This window comes from Lepisosteus oculatus, chromosome 1, assembly GCF_040954835.1.
Source record: "Lepisosteus oculatus isolate fLepOcu1 chromosome 1, fLepOcu1.hap2, whole genome shotgun sequence".
NCBI classification, from domain to species: Eukaryota; Metazoa; Chordata; class Actinopteri; order Semionotiformes; family Lepisosteidae; genus Lepisosteus; species Lepisosteus oculatus.
The window spans coordinates 58149479-58167456 of record NC_090696.1 but is presented as its reverse complement, the minus strand read 5'-3'; the positions used below and the strand labels follow the sequence as shown (position 1 = coordinate 58167456).

Genomic DNA, 17978 nt, shown 5'->3' with positions numbered 1-17978 from the left:
TGCTGAATGCACTGTGACTGGAAGGATGATGGGGTCAGCATATTCTAATGAGCTGTGGAATATCTTTTGTGCTTTGCTATGTACAAAGCATCAGAACTCGCCCTGCTGGTAAAGTGTGCTGCGAAGCCCCCATCTCCATGCTCAAGGGGTTAAAGAGATTAATCAATGTCAATGTCTGATCTTTTGAAGGCAATACGGAACAGACTGTCTAGCAATACCCAACAGAACATCACTTTGTTAAGTCGCAGAGCACCCGGGCGCTTGTCAAGTAAGTTGCCAGAAACTGCCTTCTGGATACCACTCAACTCCTTCCTGCTTGACCTATTATTTGATATTTGACCACTCGGTTGCAAGACACTTGCTCTTTCGAGCTGAAATGTCACTGGGGCATCTTGTCAGCTACTCGACACCTCGGCCTGACAAGCGATTTTACTTTTGTGTGCTACAAGGCAGAAAATACAGGGCAATGGCCTTGATGCGTAGGCTGTCAAACATGGGCGTCACTCTTGGGGTATCACGGACAAAGGGAGCCTAGTGTACCTCTACCCGCCACAAGAACTCTTACATACGAGAGCATGAAATTGGGAGTAGGGTGGATTAGTTCAAATGTTTATAACAATGTAAAAAAAAAATCTAGTCATTGTGCTGCTACAAGAATTAGATGCTTTGCTTGGCTGGAGAGGATTTTTTTCTTAACTCTCGAACATAATCTTTTCAATTAATGTCGTCTACCTCAAAAGGTGCATACAAGATTGCTTCTTTTACAGAACAAAGAATTTTGACTGTACAGTGGACTGGCGATTAACCCACTCAAATTGGATTGTGTTTCTGGTGTAGTGCCATGAGAAGCAGCCCGACCTTCTCACTTTGACCAAGAGTGACATTACGGTGCAGAAGGGGTAGCAGTCACATCATTTCTGTTTTGCACAACCTGTTCAAAGTTTGCAACTAAATGCTTGTCTTCAGTCGAGCTGACAAGAGAGAAGTGGGCGCTCAGTGAACCATGGCAGGGCTGCCATGAAATGACAGGAATCATTGGCATACATTTCAAATAGCTTGCGCGATCCTATTAAAGTGCCGTATTCCCGCTTTAAAACAGACAAGTATGAAACAAGTTTGATAGATAGAGACTAAAATGGCTTATTGATTTTTTTAAGGTCGGTGGAAAATTACCTAAAATGTGTCACTTTTTAAACAATTGGGAGGGGGAAGAAATGCATAATAAGCACCATATACAAATAAATGTTTTTTTCAAACCACAAAGACATTTCTTATCTTAGAATTCTTGTCAAATTTAGGAAAAAAAAACAATTAGTGTGATTCATTAGGACTGCCTGAGATTCAGAAATAAGGGTCATTAAAACTACAGATTATTGCAGCAGACATTTAATTGAAAAGTATTACATAGTGTTTTGTAGCTGATGTAATATATTATTTATTTTATTTTAAGCGAGCTCCAGAGGTGGATGACTGGGAACCATTTCTTACAGGCAGTTTTACACCTTTCGATGACCTCAGGGGGCCAGAAGAAGAGTTGTGGTAGCATGCCCTGCTGTTCCCCGAATTCTCTCTCAGCAGACTGTGTGATGTGTCTGCTTCAGGCTGAAGTGCTAAGAACTCCGGCTCCTGAAGCTTCTCGGGTGGGACCGCCAGGTGTGGGGACAGAGAGCTGCCCACAGTGGTCCCAGACATCTGAAATAGGATGGAGAAATGGTTATAGCAAACTTGGCAAAGATGAGTGCATTGTATTCCCCTAGAAAATAAACCTTAAAAATGAGAAACCCAACAAACTATTACTAGTAGGGTTTGCTAACTCTTTGGAATATGGAAGGAGGGGTGAGTTGATATTAATCTGCTGTGGTGTGGGATTTCAGTAAAGCTTGTTCACAGACTTTTTTATACAGTATATCAGTTTTGGAAGTATTTTTGCTAGTGCTTAGGTATATTAAGACCCCACAAGGTTTTAAAGGCTGTTTGGAATGTGAAACGGCAAATGCTAATTTTTGTATGACTTGTGACAGTATGATTTCTAACTTTGCTACAAGAGCAACACAGTGTACTAGACACTTTATTGAAAAATTACTTGAACACCCTGAGAGCCATTGGTTTTTCTCCATGCACACAGCTTATGTGTTGCTTTGACGCGAGGAACAATTTTCATTTGTTTGCACTGGAACTTTAGAGGCTTAAAATGCTAAAGCATAAGAGACACTGTATAAGAGACATGTGCTGCTACAATAGATAAGTATACAAACACAGCTAGTTTACAATAACAAGATAAATATTATTTTTGGCTTAAAACTGGATTTCAAAACTGTGATATCATAACTGTCGAGATCTGGTATCAAACGTAGACTATCTGCTCCAGGTGGTACAAAATCCAAGCTTTCTTTGGAATGAAGATGTTATCGGTTCTAGTAAAAAGATGGGCAGCGTTTCCAAATGGATGAGACATTCCAGAAGTATCATTAATATTTATAGAGATAAGGGAACATTTATACTTCTATGCATGACTTATCAACACATCTACTTGCCATCCTTTGTTGCCCATGACCTGGTCAGCAGTTTGAAACAGCATAGGTTTAAACTCCATCGAGGAAACAGTCATTATATTCTTCTCACAGTAATTTAGATATCTTAAAATTGGGTTGCTTTTGATAAATGATATATGACACACAAATAAGAATTTTCATAACTTGCATTAACATGAACTGGAAAAACAAAATCTGTTGCTCAACAGTCTTAGTAGGTCATACATCTGCTCTGATGGTCTTTCACAAAAAATCAGAATGGTGTCTTAGGGATCTAAGGCTATAAAACATCAGCATATGAGTGTTTTGGGAAAATTTGTTATGCATGGAAAACGGACAGTACTGTATATATGTGATAATGTGAAGATCAAAATATCCTAGTGTTGAGCTAAATGTGCTAAAATGCTATACTGTACAGGTACAGACCCAGAAATCACAGCTGAACACATGAAAAATATACTGTCAGTGTAAATAAGGGCAGCATGATGGCGTAGTGGTAAGCATTGCTATCTTGCAGCACTAAGGTCCCGAGTTCAATTCTGGACCAGAGGTGCTATCTGTGTTTGTTTGTACGTTTGTACCAGTTTGCATGTACTCCCCACATTTGTATTGGATTCCTCCAGATGAAAAAGCAATCCAAAAATTCAAATTTTAATCCAAAAGCATACTGGTAGGTTAACTAATAACTGGTGTGAGTGTGTACGTGTCTGTGTTTCTGCCCTGTGATGGACTGGTAACCCAACCAGGGTGTATCCTGCCTTGAACCTGTTGCTTGCCGGTATTGACTCCAGCTACCCTGAAACAAGAACTGGAAAAAGCAGGTGGAAAATGTATGGATGAATAGTATGACTGAAAGGCCAAAGACCGTTTGTGAATGAAATACCAGCTTGTGTGATAAATGTTAAGAAACTATGATTTCCACTATTTTTACATAACTGGAACACAGCTCAAATAAGTCTTGAGATATCCACTTGTTTTAACAAATAATATGTAACTGTCTCCATACTGTATATAGGATGTCAGAGTCAGAAGATAAGTAACAGTAGATAAGCAATGCATTAGTGTTGATGAATCGAAAGTAGATCATATATAGAGGTTTGAGAGCTGTGTGAGGCACTGCTGTCAGGCTTACACAGTTACACATGATACTTGACTTGACGGCTGTATTCAATATGCTGCTGTTTGGATTTTAGGTGTTGCTTTGTCTAATACTCTATACAGTATCTTTCAATACTGTCAAATACCTCTACATAAAGCAAGTCTGTCTTTAATAAAGTTAACTTTGCAACCTTTGGACAATCTATTCAGTTAGCTCCTAAAATATAAATGGGCTTGTTGTCTTTAATAGACCTCTACATACCATAAATACAGTAGTATACTGCAGTGTATTTTCCCAGTTCACTACTAAACATTTAGTGTCTAGATTTGAGAGTGTTTTTATTGAAAGTGTTTCCATGTATCTGAGCATGCCACTGTTAGAATACATATTCTTCTAATGCAAAGCACTTTTCCTGTACCACTGGTCACATTCAGTTTTCAAATAAACAAAATCCATATTTGTTATTACCCAGAATCAGACTTAACAGCGTGGTCAAGTGGTAGATTATCAAAGTAATTACAGGTTAAAAACTTCTGGGGTAATGGCTTTTTTCAAACATGAGCTGCCAAGTAAGGACTGGGTACTGCTGCTTATTACATTTACTTTAGATTTCTTCATGTGTTGTTAATGTAAACTGGTTTACAATCACATGGCACGGCAAGAGTAAATTTTATTTGCAGCATAAATTTAATTTGACAGCATCACCACTAGGTTTAGTATAGAACATGAGAATAGCACAGACATCCAGCTCACTATCAATCAGTGCACTGTTACTATACAGTACTTTACGAGCATAGGAGTTCAACTTTTTTACAGAGTAAAATGAAATGTAAATAGATTTTTCTTGTTCCCATCAAACACTGTGCAGGAGATTAGAGGCTAGATCAGGGGAAAATAAATATCCCTTCTTTACCGTGCTGCTTTTTCAAGAATTAATTATTTATTTAGCACAACAAAACACAGTTCTGAAAGGTTTATTATGGGCAATGCTCATTGAAGTCTTCTAAATTTTAAGTATTTTTTATACCAAGCAGAAAAAAAAACATCTAGTAATCATCAATGCACAATTTTAACTGTTCTTTGTGTAATAAAAACTAGACAGTAAAATATATTCAAGCAAATGTATTTTTATCTATGAAATTCACAATACATTCACCTTTCCTCTATTGCCAGAATATTTTAACATTTTTAAAAAGACAGATTTATTGTGGCAAATGTATGTGTATTTTATACAAATACACAGGTGGTTAAGATCTGAGATAAAAGATTATTATGTGTAAAAATACAATGAAAGTACAACTCAAAAAGAAGAGCAACCACCACCTTTCAGTGTTAACTTAAGATCAAGTTAAGATCATGCTTAGTATCTCTGCTTATTATGTATTAGAATCTCATTATAGAAATGCAGAGGAGCAAGAGGGAGGGGTAGTAGTGAAAGGTTAATGCTGAAAGAGAGAAAAGGGGTTGACGCGTACAGTGTGAAATGTATTTTCTAGGAGTGAAACTCAGCCTCTGCAAACGCAGCTCTCTAACGACGCTGTAGTCCACACGAACTTTGTGACAGGCCTCTGTCTCTCAGCCACACTTCACTGGGTCTTGCTGACATTCAACTGTCAAAGACGGCAACCTTCTACCATGGCCCTAACATGCTCTACAGCTTCACCCAATTAACTTGCTTTCACTTGACATCACAGCAAAGAGCTTCATAATAGGTGGTCAAGGTGCACAGTGTCTGCCTGCCCTCTGACTACTCACGCACGGCAAGCAGCTTAACTACCTTTGCTTTCTGCCTTTGTGCTTCTCCAGACCTATGGATCCTTTCCATGGCAGCGTCTGTCCATTTATTAGATTGTGACAGAGAGAGCTGTGAAGTGGGGAGCTGGGCAAAGAGAAAACTTTGATTTGGCTTCAACATACAGAGACCTATCGCCTATCAAATGCATGTGGGTGCATATCTGCATTTATCTAGCTGTCTGCCCGTCTTGATAAAATACTATCTGTTGCATTAAAAATAAAATTATAAAAACAAGGTGACAAGAACATAGACCCCTAACACTGCAGCCTTATCAATCTGGGAAGAAGTTCCTGGAGCACTTCACAACGGATCAGTGCCCAAAGTGAATCTCTTTTTTCCTTGCTTTTCCTTTTCCATGCCAAAAGATACTTTAAAGCATGGAGCCTAACAGGACCTATTGCATAAAGCAATCTATCAAACTGTGATTTCAAATGTCATTCTCAATGGCAAGCACCTTGTTCAAGACCAGGGAAACAACTGCAACACAGAGGACTATTAAAACTAAGCACCAACTGGCAGACATGATATTACACAAACTACATTCTTCTGTCTTGTTCTATTAGGATATGTTGAAATGATCCAAGTTTGGGCAACTATATGACCCAATCACAGCCTTAATAAAACACTGAACATAGAGGAAGTAATAGCTATACCTCATATCAACTGACAAAAGCTGACATTGTGGATGGATGCATTTTAAATTTAAATGAATGACATAATCACATAACATTAAATGTTTTGGTTCCCAATGCAAAAACAAAAATGCTAATTTAATGCAATAACTGTACATTTCCTGTCTCCAAATAATAACTGGATAAAACTCAGATTCTATCAGTAAATCTTTTGTTTACAGTTGGACAAAAACTGTTTTGTTTTCTAGAAGTTAAGTCAGTTAGTTAAATCAAAATATCAGCACACTTTGACTTTTTCTACAGGTGGGTAGGAGAATTTGTCATAGAGAGGAGAAAGTCTTGCACAATGTAAAAATGCCAAATAACTGTGGTGAAATAAAAAGATGATAGACCTTCTTCAGAGCACTGAAATGACAAATTAACTGCTGATCTATACTTACTAAGGACAGGTGGTACTAAGTGATTGCTAATCCATATTATCAGTGTAAGTAAATTAGCTATAATACTTCTAACTGATCAATCAGTAATAAAAAATAATCAATCTCCTACACCAAATAGAAGTATTGGACATAAAGAATCACTACAAAACGAGACAATTTCAATTACATGTAAAATGTACAATCCTATTAAACATATCTCTAAAAGCTAAACATTAAAACTAGCAGAAAAGATCTAACATAAATGTATTAAATAATACAAAGTTGCATACATTAAAAAAAATAGAGTATACTCAAATGTTGGCATTCATTTAAAAAGTCATCCTTTGACAAATAGCCTATATCTTACTACCTATCACAAATGCAATGTCTTTTTTTTTGCAATGCCAGTCAAAAATATTCAAATGTCCTTCCTGTGATGTTCCATTGTGTGAAATTACAGAATGATGCATACACATTTTTGAAAACTTAATATTCTATTCAAATCTGAAAACATCTCTGGGTCACAGTAAATGTTGACAAAAATTAAAAGAAACAAAATTATTGAAATAGGTTGATTGGATAAGGATTCAGACCTGTTAACTCAATATTTAGTGAAACCACCTGTGGCAGCAGTTATAGCTACTGTACATTTCTCTTTGGGTAGCTATTGGTTTGAAGCAAAAGTTTCCAATTCTTTCTGGCTGATTTGCTCAAGCAAGTTGCATTTTCTGAACACTATAGACAGTAGTTTTCACAGGTCATCAATAGGATTAAAATCAGGATATTGGCTCGGCCCTTCAAGATCATTTACTTTCTTGTTCTTAAGCCAATTCAATGTTGCATTGGCCTTGTGCTTTAGATTGTTTTGCAAACTTTCATTTTAAGCAGATTGAAACAGGTTTTCCCTAAAAAAACATAAGAGGTCAAGGCCCAAATTGCCAATAAGACAAACATCTTTAGCAGGTCCATTTCCTTAAGGTCTGTCAAGTGGCAATTTTAGCAAGAGTCTCACCCTCAGTCAACTATTTCCAGATAGTTATCATAAAATATTATCATAAAATAAAGGTGCTTCTGAGCTGCACTCCATTGCATCGAGAAAAAAAAAGTTTTCTTCTAGCAATTGCTACTATTCATTTTCCACTATATTGACAAGAATCTCAGCCCCTGCAAATGAGAAGCAGCCCAATAAAGTAATGCTTCCACCAGCATGCTTGACGGTAGGGATGGTGTTGAGTGAGCAATGAGTTGAGTTATTTGCATGAGATAAAACATTTTCCATTAAAAGCAAATAGTGCTACTTTTGACATGTCTGACTATAAAATACATTTTTCCACATGTTTGCCCCTTAAATGCTTTACAGCAAACTCCATGCAGGATTTGAGATCTATTTTTTCAGTAATTAGGTTATTTCTTTTTCACTCTGTCATACAGGCACCATGATTCATGACTCATTTTCTTCCATCTTAGCTATTGAACTCTTTCTATGTCATTGTTGGCCTCACAGTTGTATCCTTAACCAATTTTTCTCCTTGCGCGGCTGCTTGGTTTGGAGGGATGGCCTGATTTATGCAGTATCTAAGTAGTACGCCACACCTACCACTTCTTAATGATTGACTTAACTGTGCTCAAAGGGATATTTAGTGTCTTTCAATTTATTTTATTCCCTTCTCATTTATTCCTAAGTTGTTTTGAAGTCTCTTTAGTCTTCACGATTGATTCTTTACTTGAAATGGACCTGACTGAAAGAGTTTACAGAGGTGCATGGATTTATTCTACAGTTTATTCATACTAGAATTCTAGGTAACTATAATTCTAGGTACTTTCATTTATAGGTTTATTCCATGCTGAAAAAAAAGAAGAAAGAAAACACGTTTCGGCTGTGGAGCCTTCTTCTGAAACGTTGTTTTCTTTCTTCTTTTTTTCAGCATGGAATATACCTATTACTTGTTCCTTTGCAGCCTACACATGCTGACGCAGCTACCCACCTGAACTTTAATTTATGGGTACTTATGGTCAGTAAGCCTAGTTATGGTTTAGTTAATTTATGGCTAGTGAAGAACTGAATTCTTATGCGCTTATCATGACTTTTCCATTTTTCTTTCTTATTAATTATCTATTTGCATCTTTCTTTTTGTTTCTTGCTTTGTGTGGAGTTGTGTTGTGTATATATATATAACAAACATTTATTGCTATATCAAAATGACTGTAAGCTGTAAAGCAACAAAATGTTCAAACTGTGGAAAAGTCTGAATACTACTACAAGGTACTCTAGCAATTTCTAAATTAAATTCTTCAGTCATTTCTGTTTATTAAAATTGGAAAGTTGTTAATACTGTATAAATGTTTAGCTGTTTTAATAGATTTTATAGTAATTTTTACAATTCTTTGTTATAGACATACACTTGTATATGAAGCTACATGAAGTTTGTTCTAAAGAAATGCTTTTTATTGCAATTTGACTGGTATAAATATTGTTGATAATCCAAATATTTTGAGAATACCAATGAGTGGTTACGTAGTACATTTTGTCTTGTGGGTGTACATAGGTAATTAGTTTGTGAATCTGATGGTTTGATGAAGGTCTCTAACCACATATCAGTTTTATATTCTTTCTACAATAAATGGGAGATTTGTATATTATAAGGTGAAGGAGATTCTCCTTTCTTTACATTTAAATCATTAGGTCAGAAAAGTCTTCACTTTTAAGTCAAATAACCATTGTATAGTAAATACATTATAAACAAAAGTTCAGCTTGAATTATGTGCATTTAACTCACAGATGTATGTTCAACTAGAAAGCAAAGAGCTTCTGATTCATATGCAAAAGACAATATTATTCTCTTTCACACAACCAGGGAATTGATATTAAATATACCCCCCATCTTAATTTTCAAAGACAACTGCAGCCAAATCTTCAAGCAGTATTAATCCAGGGTACTAACCACTCAACAGATGCAGAAACTTTATTACATAAGAGGTGGCGTTAAAAGTGCTTTTGGTTAAATGAAGGCCCCCTCATGAAATTCTGAGAATATAAGTCAGACAAAGCTGTGACCTACACAAGGCATTGCCAAACTATTCTTATTAGGGAAGGGAGCTTTTAGAAAGAGTCCTTACAGTACCTTGGTTGCCATCTTTCAATTACAAGCAGTTCCTGTTAAGTTAGATTTGTTTGACTTAACTCCAGTGCAAAAGCCTGATATACATATTTCCATTTCAAGCCTGACCCAAATTCCTGAACTGCTTCATTGAAAAAGATATTGATTTTTCTCTTGTGTACCTGCATTGCCTTGGCATATTTAAAGTTTAAAAAAACTACAAAACTGTGCATAAGAGACAATTTTACATCTGATAAAAGTGTTAAGATCTCATCTGAGCTCGTGTATTTGAAAACTTTATTATTAACAGAAACAAAAATGATCCACTAGAACGTATTTACAGCATTTTATATGCCTTCCTTTTTACAGAAAGAAGTAGAATTGTAACAAAATGACACCAGTTGCTTGTAAATGCAGTACATGTATGTTAAACCAATTTTATAAATCCAAATGTATGCAACAAAAGCCAGGACATGGGATAGCACACATGACTCTTTTAATCAATTTGTAAAGATTGCCCTTTCTGATATTGTGTTCTGACCCTTCCTGAGGTGTCCCATTTTGTGAAATTACAAAATGATGCTTGCACATCAGAACACCATTGGGAGCAATTACATCCAGTCTTTTTGGTTTTGTATTTAACTTTTCAGACCATCTGGGTGCAATTTTTGTTCAAGCTCTTTTAAGCTGCTTACTGTAGGAATCGCTTATGGACAGTAGTTTTCAAGGCTTTCCACAGATTCAATAGAATCTATTCAATAGAATTAAAGTCAGGACTCAAGGACATTTACTTTGTATTCTTAAGCATCTCTATAGTAGTTTTGGCTTTGTGCTCTGGATCACTGTTCTGCAGAAAGGTGAACTTTTATCCCAGTCTAAGTCTTTAACAAATTCAACCAAGCCTTTCTCAAGCTTTTGCCTGTGTTTTGCCTTGTTAATTTCATAAACATGATTCCCAATCCCTAGTGATGAGAAGCATTCCCATCACATGACATTGCCACTACCCTCAAATGTAATGCATGGGATTTAGATAAAAAAGTTTCAATTTGGTTGCATCTGACCACAATAATTGTACCACATTCTTCTTAGGATCACTTTTGAAGGTGCTTATTTGCAAACTCAATGCAACTTTGAGATTACATATTTTGGCTTTCTTAATGGCTTTCTTTTTGCCAACCTATCGTAGGCTAGTCGGTGAGAGAGCTACAGTATAAAGGTCAATGTCTGAAAATGTGCATCAAAGTTATCTCTGGCCTCACAGTGGCATCCCTTACCAGGCTTCTTGCTTCTTGGCTGGCTCATCATTGTGGAGGGATTGTCTGATTTAGACAGTGTCTGCGTGCTATGTTGTGCCTTTCATTTCTTCATGATTGAATAGACTGCGCTCACAGGGATAGTCGGAGACTTTGATAGTTTTTGTACCCTTCTCCTGATCTGTGCTTCTGAAGGAGTTCAGCTTTGAAAGCTCCTTAGTTTTCATGTTTGAGTCTTTTATAGAAATCAAATAACTACCTGACCAAGTAGTATCACAGAAGCAGATGCTTTGTATTCTGAAACCATGAGAACTACTACTGTTTTATTCCTCACTGACCTCAGCTAATGGCTTGTGGCTCACTAAGGCTGTTTTGTGCACCTAAATTATGTTTGCCACTGCAAAGATTTTGAGTATTTGTGCAATCATGACTTTTCCATTTTTCTTTCAATTTGTATGTTTATTTTTTGTATTTCATGCTTTGAATGTGTGGAGTAGGTTGTGTATAAAACACACATTAATTGCTATTTCAAAGTATCATGACTGCAAGCTTTACAGTAACAAAATGTGAAAACTGTGCATGACTTAGAATACATTTCCAAGGCACTGTACAAGCGAAACAGCATAACACTAATCCCAAGTGCAGTGTGTCTGACAGATTCATCCTGCATTATCACTGAAATATTAGTCGAATGTTACAGTATAATTAAATACAGAAAATATTAAATATTTTAATATATAATTATGTAGTAATATTAATATTAATAATAAATATAATTAATAATTAAAAGACGTTATAACCAAAATACTGAAATTATTCACACATAATGTGATCTTTTTCCACACGGATATGTTTTACTGACATCTGAGTTACAGTAATGAGCAGTCTACCTCCTTGCAACAAAGAATATGTAGTGTATTATTTCAGTCGGAAAGCTAAATCACAACCTCAAATCACAAATGCTAAAAGTGCAAACCTGAATTACTGATAATAATGTATGAAAATGTGCAAAGCACATTTGGCATGCTCACACTTTTTGGACAAGCTTTTGTTTAAAAAAAGGGCAACAGTATTTCTTGGCATCTATAAAATAAAATTGCCTTTTGACTTTATATATCATAAGCTATACGTATATCATAAGTAGACTGCAGCCAGAATCCTAAAAAGACCAGAAAACTCCAATTGTTCCTTCTCCACCAAAAAAGCTCCCTGTGTTTAACTAAAAAAAAATTCAGCTCTTTTGGCTGCACAATCTAAGACAAAATAACCTCAATTTGAATGAATAAAAAAGAGGCAGATTCCAAATAGTGTAATTATTTCACTCTTTACTGGATCCCTTTTAACCCTTTATCCCTTTTAAAGTATATGTATCATACTGTATATTTGCACAAGATTCTAGTTAATAACAAAGTAACAGCAGAAGACATAACCTAAACTCACTCACTAAACACAGGGAACTGCCAGGACCACCTGTGGCCTGCTACCCTTGCTATTCATGGGTATCATCATTTCACACAGAAGAACAGGCAAATACATGGGGACACTGACTGAGGCACATCAGCACTCAACCATATATGATCATAGCAAAGTAGATAAGCTCACAGATTAAACCAAAACAGGAGGATGAGCAAAATCTGTAGAAGCTACAAAATTAATAAAAGATTGAGATCTGCCAGATGACATTTAATGCTGAGAAGTACTAATTATTTCAAGCATATAGAAAAAATACATTCTAACTATAAGATGGGATATGTAACACTAAGACTGAAGAAGCATCTATTGACAAAGACAATGGTGTTTATGTGCTCATCACTTTCAAGTTCTAAACAACTAGAGGAAGCAATAAAAAGGCAATGTTAAGAAAGTAAAATTTCACGTTAATTTTAGAAACTTAAAGATTGTTGAGTTATCTTATGTTAAAACTATAGTGCAAAGCTTTTTATTTACAGAAAATTCCTGCTGTGGAATCAGTCCAGAGAAAAGTGACCAGATACATTCTCAGTAGTACCCTGACATCCTAAAATAATTAGATCTTCTTAATCTCAAACAAATAACACTACAAGAATAACTGATTCAAAATGCTTAAAGGCATTGATAAAGTCAGCCTTACAAACATCTTCCAAATCAATTACAAACTACACTTCTGATATTAACATATAAATGAATGCAGAAACTACACTACTTAGCTAATTCAGTATTTAATTTAAGAGTGGAATTAGTCATTTGGTGTTGTATTAAATCTATTTAAGCAGCTAGTAGCGTACTTTAAGATGGATGCTGTTAAAATTCACTACCCTTAATTTATGCATCATGGACTTCAAATGCCATATGATTTGATCTTACTATTAAGTGTGGCTTAGGTTGGCCCCTAAATATAACAAAGTCAACAGTGCAGAGCTGGGTGGCTCAATGCAGTACACTTACAATATTATACCGCTGCTCCTAATTGTTTACCTCAGGAGGAACTGTGCCAATCTACACCATCTACCCCGAGGAGACCAAAGTACTTTAACAGCTGGCTTTCTACCAATGGTACAATTTGGTCATTATTGTCCAACAGCTTAAGCCAGATATGACTTAACCGCATGATTTTAAAACAAATACAGAAAAATCAATAAAAGCTTGTACATTACCTCCCCCTCCCTTTCTATGCAACCTGCTTTCATCAGGGGTTGATGCTAACCATAACAACATTTAAATAAACTATGAATCACTCTTGTAATTGTAATCTCCAACATGTCAGCACTAGACCCCCTTACAAAAAATATACAATTTGGGATAAGGTCCAACTGGAGAGGCAGGAACTATGCCACATTTCAATTTCAAAACTAAAAAAGAACAAACTTGGTAAAAATTTACAACTTAAATTTGAGGCCTGTAATTTAAGACCAATTCAACAGAAATGCTATATCCCTATACTTCTCAAAATTTGGCTCATTGGGTTTTTCAGTTAAAAATTTTTTTTCCATTTTTTTTCAAATTGAAATCCCAAATTGTGAATATATGTGGCTCATTATTGATATCACCAAGCCAGCGCATGCAAGGCAAAGAGAAAATATAAAGTGCTTGTTCCCTGAAATTAACACTCTCATCCAATAAATGCATCCTTACAAGACAAACGCCAGAACAAAAGCGTTAGACAGAGCACAGACGCAGCTCTGATGCACTGTCACCTTGCTGGGACTGCTGCTGTGCAGTAAATCCTGTGGTGTTCAGCCAGTTCTACTGTCTGTATTGCATTGCACACGACAAGCATTGTTTGTTTCATTTAAGAGATGTTCTTGAAAAATAAAGAAATGACATATTGACCCTATAACACAAAAAAACAGTTCCATCAAAATGGGTATCAAAATAAAATACGGATAACTTTTTTTAACAGGATAAAACATTATAAATCAGCATTGCTATAATTGTTATTGGCTTCAATTCCTGGGGTGCTATCTGCATGGAGTTTGTACATGTACTATATATACTATGGGGAGCAGAGATCTTTCTTATAGCATTTACACTCATATAAAAAGGTACAAAACCCAATCAAGCACAAAATACCAGCATTAATTTAAAAACTATAAATGGAACAACAAAATAGAATGTTGTTGATACATAGAGATGATAATGTTGACACATTGCCACTCACAAACATTAGTCCTCTCAGCGTAGACTTCACAGTCACAAAACATGACTTCCTGAAGTACAGTACAAAATGGGTGGTATTTGTAGTGATCTGATGCACCATGCCTAGCGTACATCTGTGGACACCAGAAAAACTGGTGAAAACTTCCACAAAAACTGTCTTATAAAACAATAGGAGACAATGAATCCACATTCATACATTTGAACCTTGCATCCTCAATCCCAAACTATTAAAATTAGCAAGAGGTAAATATAATTTAAAACATTCTGTGTTCATTATACTTATAAAACAATATAAAGCATATCCACTGCATGAAAACTTTTTTTTCATTCAACTCTCAAAAAGCAATGACTATCCTTCAGTAACACTGAAGACAAACTGGGCATAGCTGACCTTCAGCTGTTTTTCTCCTAGCCTTAGCTGCATCCAAAACTGTACTCTAATTCTTAAAAGAAAACTTTGCAACAGGTTTGCATGGCAATCCATTTTAGGTTAAGATCCCAAGTGAGACATACTGCACTGTATTTAATCTATGAATTATAGTTAGGTTTTAAAAGTTCTTTAGAAGTCCCACACATTTCCAAAGTGATTGTACTTTTATTTTTCGGAAATATGGCGTAGTCTATGTGCAATTTATGTATAAAAATGTCATTCAAATTACACGTTTTAAGAGCATCACTACTGAAACATGTAAAAATCATGAACATCATGACAGCTAGAGAGATAGTGATAATGTACAGCATACAGAAGCTATAACAGGACAACACAAAAGAACTAATCCACTTCATTAACAAAAGCCATTTCGTTTCGATTGGGGAGGAAAAAGGGACATGCATACTGTATTTAAAAAATGAGGACAAGTCTATGGATTTTAATGCTTCTTGTCACAGAGCAATGTCCTCTGTGTAAAATAATGCTGACCTAGGGTAACTGTAGACGGTTTTCTGAATCCCCCCTGATATTCCAAAAATATTCCAAATGAAACACACATAAATCAGTAGTGTTTGCCTCCCAGACCTCGGCTTGAAACCTGCCCAGACCACAGTTGGGCAGAAAAATCATTACATTCACACAGAACTTGCACTAGGGGTGGCAGTCTACAAACCCCTGTGTTTCAGAGTAATGCCCAATGAAGCAGTGTTTTAAAAAAAATAGCCATATGTTTGAAATCTGGTGTCCCTCTGCTCAAAAACAACTTAGGACTCGCTAATTTAAAATGTTTATACCATACTCAGCCACAAAGAAGAATTGAATTTCACAGTGTGTTTACGTTTTCTCCCTTCTAAAGAATTCACACTATGGTGTTGACCTACAGTACAAACTGAAGATCAAGTAACTCATTTGCAAAAAGAAGCTTACTGATTATGTCATTAGAACGGCATTTTGCAGACTAAGTATGCAAGCGAGAGAAAAAATAATTAAATAGTTGATTTGTCTGCTTCTTAAACATATTTAGAAAGCTCCAGTATTAGCTTCAAATTCAATATTCCTGATTCTATACTTTCCTGGAACCTTGCAGTTATAAGCTGTAATATGGAAAGATCTTGGTAATATTGCACTACAATATTTAGTTTCTTCCTAACTTTTTTCAAAAGGATAAAAACACTGAAGATGTGAGATGCTACATAAATGTGCCAGGATTCAGATTTAAGAGCCCCAACAAGCATTTTTCGTTTTGATTTTTTAGGATTGAAAGATGGTTTTTCCTTTAATAGAATGGTCATGAAATCAACATGGAATCTGGGTTTTTTCTGTACTGATATCCAACTACAGATCGGATTTAATTTATTTGAAGTAGTGAACACATTTTTTAAAAGCAGTATCGCAGCACTGTTTTGTCTAGCTGTTATACAGTACATTATTATGGCTGACCATGAAAGGGTCTATATATCCAATGCACTGTCAATGCCTGTAACATATAAAATGTAGCTGAAATGTAAACAGCAAATTAGATAATTGTACAGTGATGTTTGGTCATATGGTCACAAATCACAGCATTATGCCTGCATTCAGGCTCATTGTTTCACTGTAGCCAAATGAGTCTTATATTGTGATTGTCAAAATTGTCTGGGACCCACCCTTTGTAGTTTATTGAGTACATGCATCCCTGTGTGGTGGGGTGATATTTTATATTTGCATCCATCAAGCTGACATTTACTACCATAATAAGAAGCCTAAGCATATCTTCAATATACAGTAATTCAGACATTGCATACTAATTTGTGACAAATGCTTTCTGTTTATGTTGCCTTGTTGACCCACTCAGCTAAACCCTAATGGCTTGTGCTGTATTTTGATATTCTCTCTTTTTTTTTGTTTCTGCCAACCACATGTTGGAGGCTCTAGCAGAAAACGTACTTTTTCCATTTTGTAAACACCTGAAAGATATGGGGGGGAGAAAGAAAGCATAGCAAGCACAGCTCGAATCTGACATGGGGGCTGGATGCAAATGTAGCCGTCTCCCCCTGGAGCTTGTCAACAGGAATTTAATGCTAGTTCTAAAGTTTGAACTGCACGGCAGGGGATTAACCACAGAAGGAAATACTTTCCTTAATGTCAAAGCCCAGCCTGTGTGTGACTGTGCTCCCACTGCTACCTAAGGGACATATTAAGATCGTCTTTGCTCTCCTGCAGCCTTCGTGAACCACTTTCCACCCCCTTTCTCTCTCTTTGTTGTCTGCCTCCTGGGCTGCCACAGTTGCGGGATTGAGTCTGTCCCTGACTTGCCTGTTTTGGTCTTTGGCCCATTTTCCTCCCCCTTTGATTGAATCAAGCTGAACAGTTCTGTGAAAGTGGGAGGAAGAAGCAGATATCTGGCCAAATTTGCAGCGGTGACAAGCTGTTCCAGTCAAGTCACACAAACGACCTTTTTTCACATAATCAAAGTGAAAAAAGCAAGAAAAATATCATCTGTGCTGAAGAAAGTCAAATTGTGGACAGGAAAAGAAAAGCACGCACAAATTTTCTTCACAGAAGAGGTGAGTTCTGGGAGACACAGGCTTTGTGAGCACATGAATAGCCATTCAGTTCAACCAAATAAGATGTTTTCAAGCTTGAGATTTTAAAGTTTTCTCCTTCAATCTAGCAAAGCAAGTTAATGTTTCTGTATCAAATACACATTTCTGAGACCATGTTGATGCTCTTTAAGTTGAACTAAAGTGTCCCCTTTATGAAAAAAGAGGCCTCGTTATAAACTGATACCTAATATCATGTTACTTCACCATTATCGTGTCGTGAAAGTTAAATAGAGCATGAAGTCACATTTCCCTACATACAGAATGCGAATTGGGAACATATGCATAGTTATTATGTAAAGTTGTATTCAGAAAAAAAATCTGATGGAGGCTTTTGGAAGGATCTCAACCATATCTACTGCTTTAGTGAATAAGTTAGACATGTTTGTTACTCATAAGGCTGGATAGTAAGTATGTATCTCTGTGATCCAATGTACTCTCTAAAATGTCTGGTTTATCAATTTAGAAAACAGAATTATAAGTTTGTAGGGGAATCCAAACAG

The 17978-nt window shown here is 36.0% G+C and overlaps 1 protein-coding gene across 1 annotated transcript in view; it reads right to left on the bottom strand.

Moving 5' to 3' along the window:
* Positions 1–1370: 1370 nt before the first annotated feature.
* ccdc171 (coiled-coil domain containing 171) overlaps positions 1371–17978 on the bottom strand; it is a 150614-nt gene continuing 134006 nt past the window's right edge. Inside the window, exon 25 of the mRNA XM_015345164.2 lies at positions 1371–1692. Coding sequence (XP_015200650.2) covers positions 1441–1692 — 252 coding nt within the window. The 3' untranslated portion in view covers positions 1371–1440. The remainder of the gene's footprint in view (positions 1693–17978) is intronic.